This window comes from Cricetulus griseus, chromosome 5 (assembly GCF_003668045.3).
Source record: "Cricetulus griseus strain 17A/GY chromosome 5, alternate assembly CriGri-PICRH-1.0, whole genome shotgun sequence".
Lineage (NCBI taxonomy): Eukaryota > Metazoa > Chordata > Mammalia > Rodentia > Cricetidae > Cricetulus > Cricetulus griseus.
This window is the reverse complement of record NC_048598.1, coordinates 123,456,759-123,471,685: the sequence shown is the minus strand read 5'-3', so window position 1 is coordinate 123,471,685 and position 14,927 is coordinate 123,456,759. Positions and strand designations below refer to the sequence as shown.

Genomic DNA, 14,927 nt, shown 5'->3' with positions numbered 1-14,927 from the left:
CCTCACAAGTCAGTCTCTGAGTACTTGGGACAACCAGTATGTGCCACCTTACTGGCTTTCTACCTAAGTCCTATATATATATTCCACTTTTGAGTCTTCCCAAGTCTGGGGGGAATGGGTTAGGAATTGGGCTTTTGAAATGATCTCTTGCTATTATTAGCCCAGGCTGGCCTCAAACTGGCAATCTTCCTTCTTCTGCCTCCTGAGTAGTGGAATTACAAGTGTGTGCTACCACATCTATCACAAAACATCTTTTTTTTGGGGGGGGGTGGTTGAGACAGAGTTTCTCTGGAGGCTGTCCTGGAACTAGCTCTTGTAGACCAGGCTGGTCTCAAACTCACAGAGATCCGCCTGCCTCTGCCTCCCGAGTGCTGGGATTAAAGGCGTGCACCACCAACGCCTGGCTGTGCTCCACTTTTTAAAATTACTTTCAGAAGTCAGCTCCCCATGTATTAGTTGGGAAACTTCTCATGCTGGAAAAGTAGAACTCAAGGGGACTTCTAATTAAGACAGCATGATTAGAAAGTTGCCAGAAAGGGCTGTCACTCTCCATCCTGGTGCTGTGGTTTAGACTATAAATGTCCCCCAAAGGCCATGTAGTGACAGTCCTGTTACAGCCTGGGACAGACACTGTAAGGAATGACTGGACCCTTAGGAAGTGGGGCCTTGAAGAAGGAAGTGTCTGTTCCCTGGCTACACGGAGCAGAGACCTCCTTATTGTTCTGCACCATGATGTGCTGCTAAGCTACAGGCCCAGAGGCCACAAGACCGAGAGAGTATGGCCTGAAAATCCTGAAAACATGAGTCAAACATCTCTCTTCTGAAGTGACGACTGTGTATTTCATCCCAATAATAGAAAGCTGGCTAACACACTTCGTATTTACTAGCCAAGTGACTGCATTCTTTGGGAGTTAAGTTTGTGTACAGAGCAAAGCTTAGAGACCACCTAGCAACGGAGGCAGCACTGGGTCAGGCTGGGTGCTCAATCATTAGGGTTTGATAAGTGTGGGGATGGGGAGTCAGAGAGGTGCCATTTTCACAGATTGGCTTCATGAGGCTGTCAACAGTCCAGAGATGCAGGGTCTAAGATGGATAAAGATGTCAAGTTAAAATGTGCCATCCATACAGGCAGGAGAGAGATGCTATGAGTGCTTCCCACGGATAGAGAACTAGCTGCCAGCTGGGTCCCCGTAGGGAATTCCATCCACCAGGCATTTAGAGTAAGCTGGTATAGTGAACAAAAATGGGCAAGGATAACATACAAAAGATGCCCATGGACAAGTGGTGCAGGTCAGATGAAAGGCCTGGGCTGGACCACCTGGTACCAGAGTAGACAGAATCTATTAAGAGATGGGAGTTCACCTTGGATGACCTTGAATGCAATAGCACTGAAGAGGGTTATCACGTGCCAGTTTACAAAGTCCAAAGTCATAAGATTGATAGCAAACTCAAAATGGGAAACAAGTGTACAGGACTTTGAATCTTAAAAAACAAAAAAGAAAGAAAAAAAAAGCAAACAGGTGCAGCAACTGAAGCTTCGGTGGTTCTTCTTTTGTCCCAACCACGACAAACTGGGTTAAAGTGCATGGACAGGTAAAAGGAAATAGCATCAGCTTTGTGGTTTCAGTCTAAAGTATGTAACTAAGTAAAGTATGTAACTAAGTTACGTATGTGACTTTAATTTTGGAAGTGTAAGGGAATCAGTTAGTAAAACAGCATCCAACTGCTCATGGGAATTGATTCACTGCATTTTTAACAATTTTGGTTGTTTTGTGCAGAGCAAGACTTCACTGCTTAACTTGAATACGTCAGAGTCTGGAGTTCAATATCTTGGGGAGGGAGAACCATTAAAAATTTTAAGTATGGTTTAAAATGTTCAAAGAAGTTTAATGAAGTTTGCCAATGGGACTGTTTTGGGGGACGAACTAAATCTGTTAAAACGAACAAATGATTAAAACAGCTCAGGATGTATATGATGACCTCAAAGGCCCTGTTTTAAGGGCTGGAGAAATTAACTCAGTGGGTGGGGTGCTTGCCTGAGGCACACAGGGCCTGGGATACATGCTCAGCATTGAAAGAAAACCTAGGTTTAGAATTTTTATCCCCAACAGACTAAAAAGTAATTTATGGTGTAACTTCTTGGGCACACTTTTGTTCAGATAACTTATGTGACTTTTAACAATAAGCACTGATAAGGGGCTTGTCACCAAGCTTGGTAATCTGAGTTTGATCCCTGAACACACGTGGTGGAAGGAAAGAGCCAGACCTTCTCATACAGGTATGACCCCTAGCCCCCAGTAAACAAATGCTCAAAAAAAAATTTTTAAGCACTGCTCAGGACAGAGATTAACCACACCTTGGAAACTGGAATATCAAAATACATATAGCCTTGGTCCAGAAAACTTTCAGTTGGAAGGGTTTCTTCCCCTGACCATTTAAACTATCTTCATCTAATTTGCATATAAATAGCTAAGAACAAGTATGTCTGCTCTCCAGTCTACTTCTATGGCTTTCTCTACACAAATGATACACTCATACTGAGTATCTACTGAGCTTGCTACCATCCAGTGGCAAACCCAGACTGAGTGTGCCAGAATGCCCCCTTACCCAGTCCCTACAATAGACCTCTCTAGCTCAGCCCAGGAAGTTTGGGCTTGGCTTTAGTCCCCTTAACTGAGGGGACACACCATGTGAAGGACTGTCCTATTTAAAATAAAACAAAACTTACATTTATTTACTTACTTACATGGACCCACATCCTCGTGTCAAGAGAACAAGTTTTGAGAGTTGGTTCTCTCCACCATGTGGGTCCAGGGATCAAACTCAGGTCTTCAGGGTTGGCAGCAGGAGCCTCTACCCATTGAGCCAGCTCAGTGCCCCCACTGGCTTACTTTTAAGTGATTCTTCCAACTCAATGGACTCCTTAAAACGAAAATTAGATCGACCACTGCCAACATGCATACATACTAGTCTTCTTCACTCTGAATTCACACCACATTTATATAACAGCATTACTTAACAGATGAGGGAATGGCAGAGCGCTGGCTCACGGGTTTTAGAACCTACTCCAGGCCCAACTCCCAAACATATCTACATAACTTTACTTGCTAAATTATCTTAGCCATGATCATTTTCACTGCTCTGTACTTTGAGTAGAAGTCTCAGGGAAGAGATAGGTAAGAAGAGAGGGGGTAGGGCTTCTAACAACAGACTCCCCATTTATTCTTAGGCAATAAGCTGGAGTTTATCATCATACATCCTTAGATACAGGTGTGTGTGCGAGCGCCATCATGCACACCTCCACTGAGAGTCTACATTTTCAATGAGCTCCCTGTGATGCTCAACAGCTGCTTTCTGTGGTACATTTTTGGGGTCCTAGGGATTAAATTCAGAGCCTACCATATGCTCACCATATACCCTGTCACCAAGCTACAGCCCCAGTAGGAGAGGGGAATACAACCCTGACACAATTCAAGCTGTCCTCTATAGCAAAAACAAAATGGTTGGGGGGGGGGCATACATTAGTCACAGATGCTACAGAGAACAAAGAACGCTGGAGTTCACCATCAGGGTTCACCCTCATGCATTCATGGCCTTTTAACTTCTAGTACATTGAGGAGGCCATGTTTCCTTTTTCAAAATAAGTAAGACTGAGCATACCAAGCTCAAAATCTAGAGATGGGTGGGTACAGGTATCCTTTACCATTCTTGACACACCCCACCCTCACTTTTGGAAGTCAGCAAAAGGAGCAAACAAAGTGGTATCAAGGGAGTGTTATTTTAATACAGTCTGTGCCAAGCAACATCATCATCTCCAGGTTTGCCCTATCTTTAATAGGCAATGTTCAAAATATATTTTTTTTTAAAGTCTGCATTCATAAAACAGGCCAGCCACACGTTTGAGGAGACTTAAAAATGAGAAGCCAGGAATTATCTTCTTTGAAAAGCAGCCATTTCAAAAGATTTTTCTTTAATATCATAAAATATTCTCATGGACAAGTGAGCTAGCCAACACACATGCACCACTGTGCCTTTGACAAGAGCACCCACCTACTCCCACCCCCCAGGTGGACATGAGATTAGAGAAACCAAATACAGCAGACGGTACAGGTAGAAGGAAAAAAAAATCAGTAAAAAGAATGGAATATAACTTTGTGCTTGGTTATTTTCCTATGTCACAACAAAAAACATTTCGGTGCAAATAGTTGATTTTTCCTCTTTTTCCATTTAAGACTGGTGGAGAAAAAAATACTTTTTTTCTATAATAAAATATGTAGTTTTTTTGGTTTTGTTTTTTAAACTTTTTTTTTTAATGTAACTCTTTTTTTTTTTCTTTTTTGCAGAAAATAATTTTGTAAACTGTCACTTCGCGGGCAGGGAGGCTTGGTGCCGCCGCCTGGGCCGCAGCTAGTCCTGGTGGCTGAGCTGAAAACCAAACCCGGGCAGCCGGACTGGGCGGAGGAGGAGCAGGGTGGGGCGCACGCGCAGAGGGCCAAGGTGGGGGTAGGGGACTGGCAGGGGCAGGTTAGAGGTCACTCTCTCCGTACAGCGCGGTGGAGAAGGACATGTAGTCTAGAGCACCGGGCACAGAGTCGGGGCCTGCGTAGGGGGCCATTCTCGCGATACAGTATTCAGCCTGGTCAGGTGGCAGCTCGCGGCGCAGCTCATCCGCTGTGATGTAATTCTGCAGAAAAAGCATGGTCAGGGTCGCAAAGCTTGGCAGTGGCCAGAAAGCAAAGCGGCACTGCCGCAATTAGTAGGTCGTAAACTTGCCAATAATGTTAGGAACCTGTTTTTTCTCTCCTAGTATGTATATGTATATATTTATATATACATATTAAATTTCATGTTTTCCATTTTAGTTTCCACTTCAACTTCCTTCCAAACTAAAACACATAAATTCCTAGGAGCCCTCCACACCCCCTCTTTAAAGACCTCTGCCGGTGTCTGGCAGAGTAAAATGAACGGCCAGTTTAGGAATCACAGCTACAGGCAGCTTTCTTAACTGGTCTGCAAAAGTGTGGGCCTTGCCACACACCTCAGCCAGCTCCCAGACTGGGCCTCTGAATTTCCTTTCCATCCCTACTAGGTAAATCAACTTGGAAGCTGCTGCTTATAGGAGTTGCAGGGTCTAGGATAGCAGCTCTCAACCTGACGGGCAAGACCCCTTTGGGGTCAAATGACTCTTTCACAGAGGTTGCATATTAGATATGCCGCATATAAGATATTTACATCACCTTACATAATAGTAGCAAAATTACAGTCATGAAATAGCAACGAAAATAATTTTATGGTGGGGGAGGTCACCACCACATGGGGAACTGTATTAAAGGGTCGGAACATTTGGACGGCTGACAACCACTGGGCTAGGGCTTACCAAAGATTTTACAGCTCCAAGTACTACAACTGTGAGTCCCTTGGGACGCAGTGGGAGGAAGAGTGGGGTTGCCCTCTGGTCAATCCACAAGTCAGGTGACCACTTCCCCTTCCTAGACTGTTTTCTTCCTCTCCAAAATTAGTCATTTTGACTAGATAGCTTCTGGGCCCTTTCAAGGTGGTATGGCTCACCTAACTACACACACCAAAGTATTTGCCTCCTCCATTCAACACAAGCGTTCCCCCTCCACCCCCGACTTGCAGGGTTCCTTGCAATGGTTTTTCTTAAGCTAATACCATCACCTAACACCTCAGCTGAGCCCAAGGTGTTACAGAATGGGCAGAGATGCAAAGCAATGAGGCCCAATGGGACCCTGGGAGGAATGACCGAGGTACTCATATCCTAGCTGTGTGTGCATGACAGACCAGAGTCCAAACAGTGCCTGAGCCACAGGAGACCCACCTTATCTCCAGCCAGGATCTTGAAGGATGCCATGACCTGATCTGCTGTATCTGTGTCGGCTGTCTCTCGAGACATGAAGTCGATGAAGGCCTGGAACGTCACTACCCCCAAGCGGTTGGGGTCTACAATGCTCATGATGCGGGCAAATTCTGCCTCTCCCTGGAGAAAACAGCCAACCCACACCTGTCACCTAGTGGCTTACTGGAGTACCTCAGGTAGACCTCAAGCCCTGAGAAGCCTATGGAGGACACAATACCCCTCTGACCTGGCTTGGGCTGCCCCAAGGGTGTGACAGTGACTCAACAGTTTGAGACTTGGGACTTCCCACCCCCTACAGATCCCTGGGTCCCCTTTATAGAAAATAATGGTGGTATTAATTACAGTGACAATAACATCAGTAGGGCTAACACCTATATAGCATGCACTATATGCCAGCTACTATTCTAAATGTTTTATATATTGTAATTCATCTTATCATCACCACAACTAGATAAAATCATAGTATTTCCATCGTATGGAAATCAGATGGAAATTAGCCCACACAGGCTAAGTGATTTGCCCAGGGTCAAATAACCAGTAAGTAGGAAGCTAGGGTTACAACTCTTTGCTGTTTCCTTATCGTTCTGTATTTCCTAAACGCCAATGGTGTGCACAGTACTCATGATCACTTTATTTAACTCTTACAACTACTAAGGGGGCTTCCTTCACTTGATCTGAGACTACTGATAGAAAAGTGGGGCTTACTGAGTACACACACATCTGGCCCAGCCCTTAGCTTTGCTGGGCATCGCATGGGTTCTGTATTTGACTCAGTAGACAGGAATCAACTGTCTATCCAGCCAAGTGTCCTGTCCTGCTCAGAAAGCTGAAGTGGGGACACACCAAGGCTAGAGAGAGGCCTGGGCTAATGACTGAATGATGGCTGGCCTGGTGGAGCTGTTATCAGGCAGAAATCTCTCCCTCCATGTCTCATGTAAGACAAAGTAGAATTATTGTTCCTATAGGCTTTGGGGTTTCCCATCCACAGTTGGTGTCCACCATGGGAATGAAAAGCCCTTTCTCTACCGTATCATAAGATAAGCTGGTGCAGAGACCAAGATGAGGAGGCCAAGCCTCTCAGGCACACCCTGGCCCCATGGGTCATTTGGCTTTCAGGTGCCTTCTTCCCCAAGGATGGGGACAAGGAGCTCCCCTGGGGAGGGCAGGGCTAACCTAAGGGCATCGGGTCCACCATTATTAAGACTTAGCTGTTCCAGTTAGGTGGCTGCCTCCTAGCCAGGGCCACAGAAAGCCTGGCAGGTGGAGGATGGGGTTTACATTACCATGTTGTAACCCATGGAGATAAGGCAGGCGCGGAAATCATCTGTGTCCATCATGCCCGTCTTCTTCTGTAGGGCAGTGGCACCAAGACACAGGAGGGACAGACAGGTGGGAGGAGGAAGGGCCAGCCAGGGGCCAGGAAGACAGCAGAAAGGAAGGGTGGAGTTTATGGTGAAGATTAGAAGAGCCAAAGAATGTAGGAGGAACACGTCGAAGGAGGCCAGAGCAAAGAAATGCATAAGTTCAGTCCACAGGAGAGATGTGATGGGGAGAAGAAGCAGATACCCAGGCAGGTTCCCAGGAAAGATAACCGAGGGCAGAGGTCAGAAGTCAGAGGAATCCGACAGGGGACAGGCAGGGATAGCAGGAGAGGATGAGCCCCATGGCCCACGGGAAGGGGGACAGGGAGATTCAGACGGAGAGAGAAGAAAAAAAGGAGAAATGCGTTATTTCTCGCCCCAGAGGCCACCCTTGAGCGTGCTCCATGCAGGAGGCAAGTACCTGGGGGTCGTTGCCAATATCATAACCCAAGCTGATGAGGCAGGCTTTGAACTCTTCAGGACCCAGCGTGCCGGAGTGATCCTGGGGCCGTGGTGCGCCAGGCAGCGAGCCATGCGGTGTCAGGGAAGAGGAGGCCGTGAGGGGGTAGGGTGGGGGGGTGGGCCATGCCCCAGGGAGGAAGGTGATGTGTGTGGGGAGACACAGGGACAACAGCATGCGGATGGAGAGGGTGGAGGGTAAGGGGTGGGGGAGAGGGGAAATAAAAGTGCACACAGTTAGACACACGGGCAAGGTTCCAGAGGGGGCCCTGTCCCTGGCACACATAGTCCTGCTTGGGAAAGCAGGGCCAGAGGGGAACATGATGAGCCACAAGGGTGAGAAGCTCCCACAAGTGCCCCAGGTTACCTGATGTCTCCCGGAACCCTTCCCTCCCACCTCGCCAGGTACCTGGAGGGCAGTGAAGCAGGCAGGGTGGTGGACAGCACCTGACCTTATGCCCCACCTCCCTTGTGGCTGTCCCCAAGCTCAGGGCACTAGGAATGTGCAGCCCACTGACAACACAGCCTGTCCTGAAGCTGACACGAGAAGCCAGGACAGCAGACTCTAATGTCCCCAAAAGTAGGTCCCAAAGGCAATCTCTTTTTGCTCCTATGACCCAAGGCAGAGGTAAGGGACAGTCCCCACAGCCATAGGCACAGGGCTTTGCTGTGGCTCTGGCAGCCTCATTCCCAAGGGTTGATTCTCCACAGGAGAGAACAGTCAAGGATGAAGATACTCTCTCTCCCACAGCAGCATTCTCTCTAGGTATGCTGTGAAAGCTCACAGGGCAAAGCAGGCTTTCCAAGGCCAGCTTAGAAAGCCTGGCTCTAAGGGGAACACTGAGTCAGGGCAGGCTGTTATCAGTTCCTCCCTCTCTCTTCTTGCCTACCCAAGGACCGGGCTCATGTCCTGGGCAGTGCCCTCCAGGGCTCTGGGTCGGGGGTTGGGGGCCACTCTAACTGAGCAAGGAGTAGGGCTCTCACCCGGTCAAAGTGGTTGAAGGAGGCCCGGAACTCATTCATCTGCTCCTGGCTGATGCCTTTGGCATCCCGAGTCAAGATCTGGTTCTCCACTTCATTGATGGTCCTGGCGATGGTGGTGAGCAGCTGCTCCCAGCCCACACGGATGTGCTAGGAGCAAGGGATGAGCTAGTCAGGCCCAGGCTCCGGGCTGTCCAACTATTCCTCCTCCCACCTCAAAAATGGCCCAGAGTAGGAGCTGGAGAGATGGCTTAGAGGTTAAGAACATTTTTTCTTCCAGAGGGCCCAGGTATGGCAGCCTCCATATGGCAGCTCATAACTATCTATAATTCTAGTTCTAGGGAATAGATCCTCTTCTAGCCTCCTTGGGCACCTGGCACACACATGGTGCACAGACATACACTCAGGCAAAACACCCATATCCACAAAATAACATAAATGTATTATTTTTAAAAGCCAAAACAGCTTGATCATCTATTTGGAGTCAAAGTATTATGAGTAGGAGAGACACATCACACTCTACCAGGACACAGGGCCTGAAAGGGGCAGGAAGAGTGACAAGATCCAGATTTGTCAATGGAACTTTGTTAATGAAGGAAGGTAGATTCCGTGGTGGGAAAAACTAAAGAAAATGGTGTGATTCCCCTCCCAGCAGGTCCTACCCCACAACTATACATACAGGCACATACATCCACAAACAGACCTTTGATCAAAACCAATACAGCTAGCACCACATAATTTGGCTGGTCTTTTACTAGCTAAATACACCATGATGGTCTCAGTGATCACACACTAACACTCCAGCCAGTGTAGGCATACTCTATGGTATTTGAACAATGAGGAAAATGGTTTCATAAGGCCAACCTCAGGACACAACCTACCATGAAGGGATGAATAGCTAACATCATTTAGAAAGCAGGTACCTAAGCCAGTGAGCCCACTAGCATCAAAATCACTGGGGGTGCTTGTTAAAATTGAGATTCATTAAGTGTCACCCTAGAACAAATGAATTCTGGAACTAGGGACCAGATACGTACACTTGTAACAAGTTCTCTGGGGCATCCAGAAAGTGCTGCAGATTGAAAGTGTAGAGTTTTGGGGGTAGAGAGAGTAAGCATAACTCCTCCTACACCCTGATTCCTTGGGTGATGTTACCCCAAGTGGAGGACAGCAAGGGCCCCCAGCTGCTTCTCAGAGAAGCAGGACCCGGCCTATTTACCTCCATGGTGTAGTTGGTGTGCTTATTGTCAAAGATAAGCGCCTCCTGGATAAGCTGGTGGTCACACTCCAGCATGTCAATCTTTGGCTTATAGTTGACAATGCTCTTTTCATACTGCCGCAGGTGGCTGAGCTGGTCCTCCAGGGTGCCGTGCATCTCAATGGAGATCCTTCCAATCTCCTGCCCATCAGAAAGGAGATAATGTCAAACCATCCCACTCTCCCATGGTCACCTCTGCTAACATGCCAGTCCCAGAGAGGTCAGAACTGGCAACATTGAGCATGAAGATATTTAGCATGGATGCTTGTAGGGAGACACCATAATCACGCCTCCTAAGGGCTGGCTTCAGGTGTGCCTGACCACACCCATCAGGGTGTGGTCAAGGTGATGTCAGGGTGACAAGTGAGAGGTGTTAAAGGGATAGACAAGGCACATGATCGCTCTTTCTTTGCTGCTGTGGCACTCTCTGTCTTCCAGTTGGTTGGCATTTACCTATTAAAAGTTACCCTGACCGTATGGGTTACCCATTAGTTATTTACCATATTAGATGTTCCTTGGTAAGGAAGCTGCATACTATAGTTCTATATTAAGCCTTGGCACTGGGTGAAGTATCTTCCACCAATCACATTTACCTCTATCCCTGAGGATAGGGTTGGAATGCAGGGTCAAGGACCAACCTGAGCATTCATTCTTTTGCTTGCCATTTAAATGCCTTCCAGAGCCTTGTTCCCAGCCATCTCCCATATAGCTCATGTTGAGCCAGGACCCCTCCTATTTCTCAGTTCACCTGGTGGGCCTCCCCTACAGCTATTTTTGTTCCTGCTCTTTTGCCTCCTACGATGACTGTCCAAGCCCTACCTAGTCACCCAACCCCATGACCTAGGGCTAATATATACTTCTACCAGCCACTGATTCATAAATGGTTCTTGGTGAAAGAGGGTTTTGTTCATTCAGTTCAGTCCTATTACTATTTCATTGAGTATTTACAAGTACAGGCTTGGGGGTACATGTACGTGTGTGTGTGTGTGTGTGTGTGTGTGTGTGTGTGTGTGTGTACATATGTACACACTCACATGAACTCGACATGGACTCTACACTTCAGATGCTCAGTGACCACTCTATCACACACACACACATTGCACAAAATAAATATTCTATACTTGTTATAAGAGGCTTGGCTCTCTTTCTAAAAAGGATCAGTCCCATTGCTTGGGGAGCAGTAATGGAGACAAGGCAACCCAAAGGGACTGAGCTGACCCAGGCATTCAGTTGCTCTTCCTGTGGAACTGTCATAGGTAGCTCCTTAGTAGTGTCCTACTTTGCTCCAATCAAACAATCAGCATTCCCTGAAATTGAATGATCACGGGCTCAGACCTCAGCCCTCCATGGTCCTTCCTAGTAACCAGGTGACTTGGCTGACTGGAATGGTACTAGGAAAAGGTAAGACATTCCCAGCTTGCTTCCCATGACAAGACTTACCTCCATCTTGGTCTGGATCCAGGGCCCAATGACATTGGCTTGGGCCCCAAACTGCTTGCGTAGCCTCTCATTGTGCTGCTGGCGGGCATGCTCCTCAGTTAGTGCCTGGTCCCTCCGGGGCACCAGCTGCCGTACCTGGGGTGGGCATAATGACGGGACTCTGTGGTAAGCCAGCCACATGTCCCATACTCCCAGGTGAGGAAATGGGGGACCCAATGAGGGAAAGGGTAAAGGCAGAATGCAGTAAGAGCGAAAATCTCAACTTGGACCACAAATTTATTCACTAATAAATGAAAACCAATGAGATACAGACAAAAAACTTGCCCTTAAGAAATGTACAACGGCTTGGCCTATGCCCTTCAGCCCTTCAACTTACATGGTCCCATTTGCCATTGATCTCCTGAGGGGTGATGGTTGTATAGGGGTTGGTGCCTGCCATGTTGACATGATAGGTCTGGACAATCTTGGACACTTCATTGTGGATACCCAGGATGGCTAGACGCTCCTTGTCGGCATCCGGGAGGGTGGCCTTGAACTGTTCATGGGCTGTGGTCAGTCCCTGGATAGACAACAGTGGGATTAGTACTTGGAGGAGTCAGTACTCTCCTCAGACAAGATAAGCAAAGGGAGCCCCATGAGGTCCCAAATAAACAATTGAAGGGCCCTGAAGGTCGAGTCTTATACCTATTGAAGACCTGGAGACACCAAACCAAGTTCTGATGGCAGAGAATCAGAGAGGCAGGGTGGCTAGAGGAAAGCCACGGTAGCAAAGCAACAGCTGTATCCTGGGGGCTGGTACAGTTAGCAGCCACAGTTCTGAGGTGATCTGGGGGTGGGGCAAGCCCTGTTCCCCAGGTAACCTCTTCCAACATCAGCTCCTTCAGCTTCCTGCAAAACCTTTTTTTTTTCCTACCTTTACCTTGGGAGTGCTGTGATTAAAGACATGCATACTCATTTTATGCAATGGTAGGAATTGAACTCAGGGCTTCAATTATGCTAGACAAGCACTCTACCAACTGAGCTACATCCCTAGCCGCTGTAAACTTTTGACCTCATGATCTAAGATGGGAGCCAATGGGAGCTCCAAGATTAATGTTAAAGTCAAGATCTGGGATATGATATATAATAAACTCTACATTTTTGTGTGTACAAAAGGAGAGGTGCAAAGAACACATAAATACATTTGTCTGCCAGGTGGTGGTAGGGCATGCCTTTAATTCCAGCACTTCGGAGGCAGAGGCAGGTAGATTTCTATGAGTTCGAGGCCAGCCGGGTTTACAAAGTGAGTTCCAGGACAGCCAAAGCTACACAGAGAAACTTGTCTTGAAAAGCAAAAAAAAACCAAACAAAAACCCATTTGTCTATGTACATAGATTCTGATCATAGTACTTACCTCTGAAAAAGGGAACAGAGAGCTAGAAAGGGACATGGGAGGTATACCTTGTCATAGCACCCCTTTATCTTTAGAATGTTATAGTATGTACATGTATTACCTTGTCAAAATAATTCAAGTGTTAGGCTGGGAGTGGTAGCACACCCCTTTAATCCCAGCACTCGGAGGCAGAGGCAGGTGGATCTCTATGAGTTTGAGGTCAGCCTGGTCTACAGAGCAAGTTTTAGACTAGCCAAGAGTACACAGTGAGACCCTGTCTTTAAACGGGGATAGGAGGCTGGAGAGATGACTGAACAATTAAGAGCACTTGCTGCTCTTACAGAGGACTGCCGTTCAGTTCCCAGCATAGGGCTGCCAACAACCATCTGTAACTCCAAGTTCCAGGGGAATCTGGGCCCTGTATCCAAGTGGTGCACATACATAAATACATGCAGACAAAACACCCACATGCTGTTTACAACATAAAAATAAAAGAATCCTAAAAAAAAACAGAACAAGTGTTATATGCTAACACTTTTAATCTGTGGAATCCTTGGGATATTGGTCCTCAGCTTATCCTAAAGAGGATCAGTCTCTCTGAGATGCCCACCTGGATCTCCTCAATGGTGTGTACAATGAAGGTGTCTTGAAGGTCCTCCATGGCTCCCTCCATCCAGTTGTTGAAGGGTGCAGCCCGCTTGGCATACTCCAAGTACAGCTGGTCGATAGTCTCCAGCAGCTTCTCTGTTCTCTGGGAGTACCAAGTGGGACAGAATGTTTAGCAGTGTGATACTCAAAGGTCGACCCCCCCAGGCATGTTGGTCTAGAAGCACTGGACTAGATGAGGCAGAAAGAACCAGTTCTTGAGTGGCTTTGGGTCTTGGCTGTCAACTGACAGATTGACCTATTGGGATCATTTGCCCTGGTCCCAAGAGGGTGTGGTTTACAGACTAGGACAACTCTCAAAAGGCTGGAGCTGGGCTAACAAGTTCACGGGCCCAGGAGGAGGATCTCCATCAAGGCCAAGTTCACACATTCCCAGTCAAAGTGAGTCTTCCCATTAGGTCAGTGATGGGGATGGTCCAGGGAATCATGGAAACTTAAAAAGCAGAGAACCAAGGAGGAAAAAGAGGCACATGGCACCAGAGGGTCCTCACCTCCAATGCTTCCCTCCGCTTCTGAGTGAGGGCCCCAAGGTTGTCCCACTGGTCACAGATCTTTTGGCAACGAGCGTTGACACTGGGTGAGTCGTAATAGTCCAACTCACTGCAGAGTGGGAAGAAACAGGGGTCAAGCCATGAGTGACACAGGTTGAGAGGGGCAGGTAGGGAACCTGTCATGCCTGTTCCGGGGATGTCAGGAGAACCTGTGGTGCTGGGGGAACCGGGAGTGCTCTCCTCTGCACACTTCCAGCACCCCTCCCCCATTCCCTCCTCTTTGGCTTTCAGGAAACTGGAAGGTGGAGACTGAAGGGGGCTGCTCCTCTCCAACAGCCCCTGCCACAAACAAAGTTGGTGGTGACTCTAACGACCAATGACAGGAAGCTACTGAGGCCCAAGAAAAAGCTCAGAGTCAAGGACTAAGGCTTGGGATTGGGCATGGTGGCTTGTGCCTGTAATCTCAGCATTCTTCTGGGAGGCTGAGACGGGAGGATTCCACAAGTTTGAGGCTAACCTGAGCTACAAATTGAGTTCCAGTAGGTGAAGGCACTTGCTGTGCAAGCAAGCCTGATGACCAGAGTTCAATTCCTGGAGTTCACAGTAAAAGCAGAGGAAGAAAGAACCAACTCCTTCTAGTTGACCCCTGGTCACCACATATGCACCATGCATATGGTCATGTGTGCACACATGCACGTGCACATACAAACTCTCTCTCTCTCTCTCTCTCTCTCTCTCTCTCTCTCTCTCTCTCTCTCTCTCTCTCTCTCTCTCTCTCTCTCACACACACACACACACACACACACAATTTAAAAACAAAACAGTACAAAAATGTTGTAACAAACCCCATTACTTTCATGCTAATCTTCTAAAATAATAATAATGTAAAGTCAAATGAAACAGGGCTTGTGTATCCCCTGGTCCTATCCTGGTAATAGGTGATGACCAAACGCTTGAGTAAGAATGGAACGATTCAGGCTCTCTCCCACCAGCAAGAGTCCTTGCCTTCAATATTGCTTCC

General features: G+C 47.5%; 1 protein-coding gene across 4 annotated transcripts in view; it reads right to left on the bottom strand.

Moving 5' to 3' along the window:
- Window positions 1-3,762: 3,762 nt before the first annotated feature.
- The window catches only part of Actn1 (actinin alpha 1), a 94,019-nt gene continuing 82,854 nt past the window's right edge, over window positions 3,763-14,927 (bottom strand). Inside the window, exons 13-22 of one of the 4 annotated variants that reach the window (XM_027418397.2) lie at window positions 13,907-14,015; window positions 13,360-13,500; window positions 11,754-11,936; window positions 11,378-11,512; window positions 9,899-10,078; window positions 8,683-8,829; window positions 7,661-7,741; window positions 7,162-7,227; window positions 5,840-5,998; window positions 3,763-4,684 (exon numbers count right to left, since the gene is read on the bottom strand). In XM_027418397.2, coding sequence (XP_027274198.1) covers window positions 4,526-4,684; window positions 5,840-5,998; window positions 7,162-7,227; window positions 7,661-7,741; window positions 8,683-8,829; window positions 9,899-10,078; window positions 11,378-11,512; window positions 11,754-11,936; window positions 13,360-13,500; window positions 13,907-14,015 — 1,360 coding nt within the window. In that variant the 3' untranslated portion in view covers window positions 3,763-4,525. The remainder of the gene's footprint in view (window positions 4,685-5,839; window positions 5,999-7,161; window positions 7,228-7,660; window positions 7,742-8,682; window positions 8,830-9,898; window positions 10,079-11,377; window positions 11,513-11,753; window positions 11,937-13,359; window positions 13,501-13,906; window positions 14,016-14,927) is intronic. The other 3 variants (XM_027418394.2, XM_027418393.2, XM_027418396.2) reach the window with 3 other exon arrangements.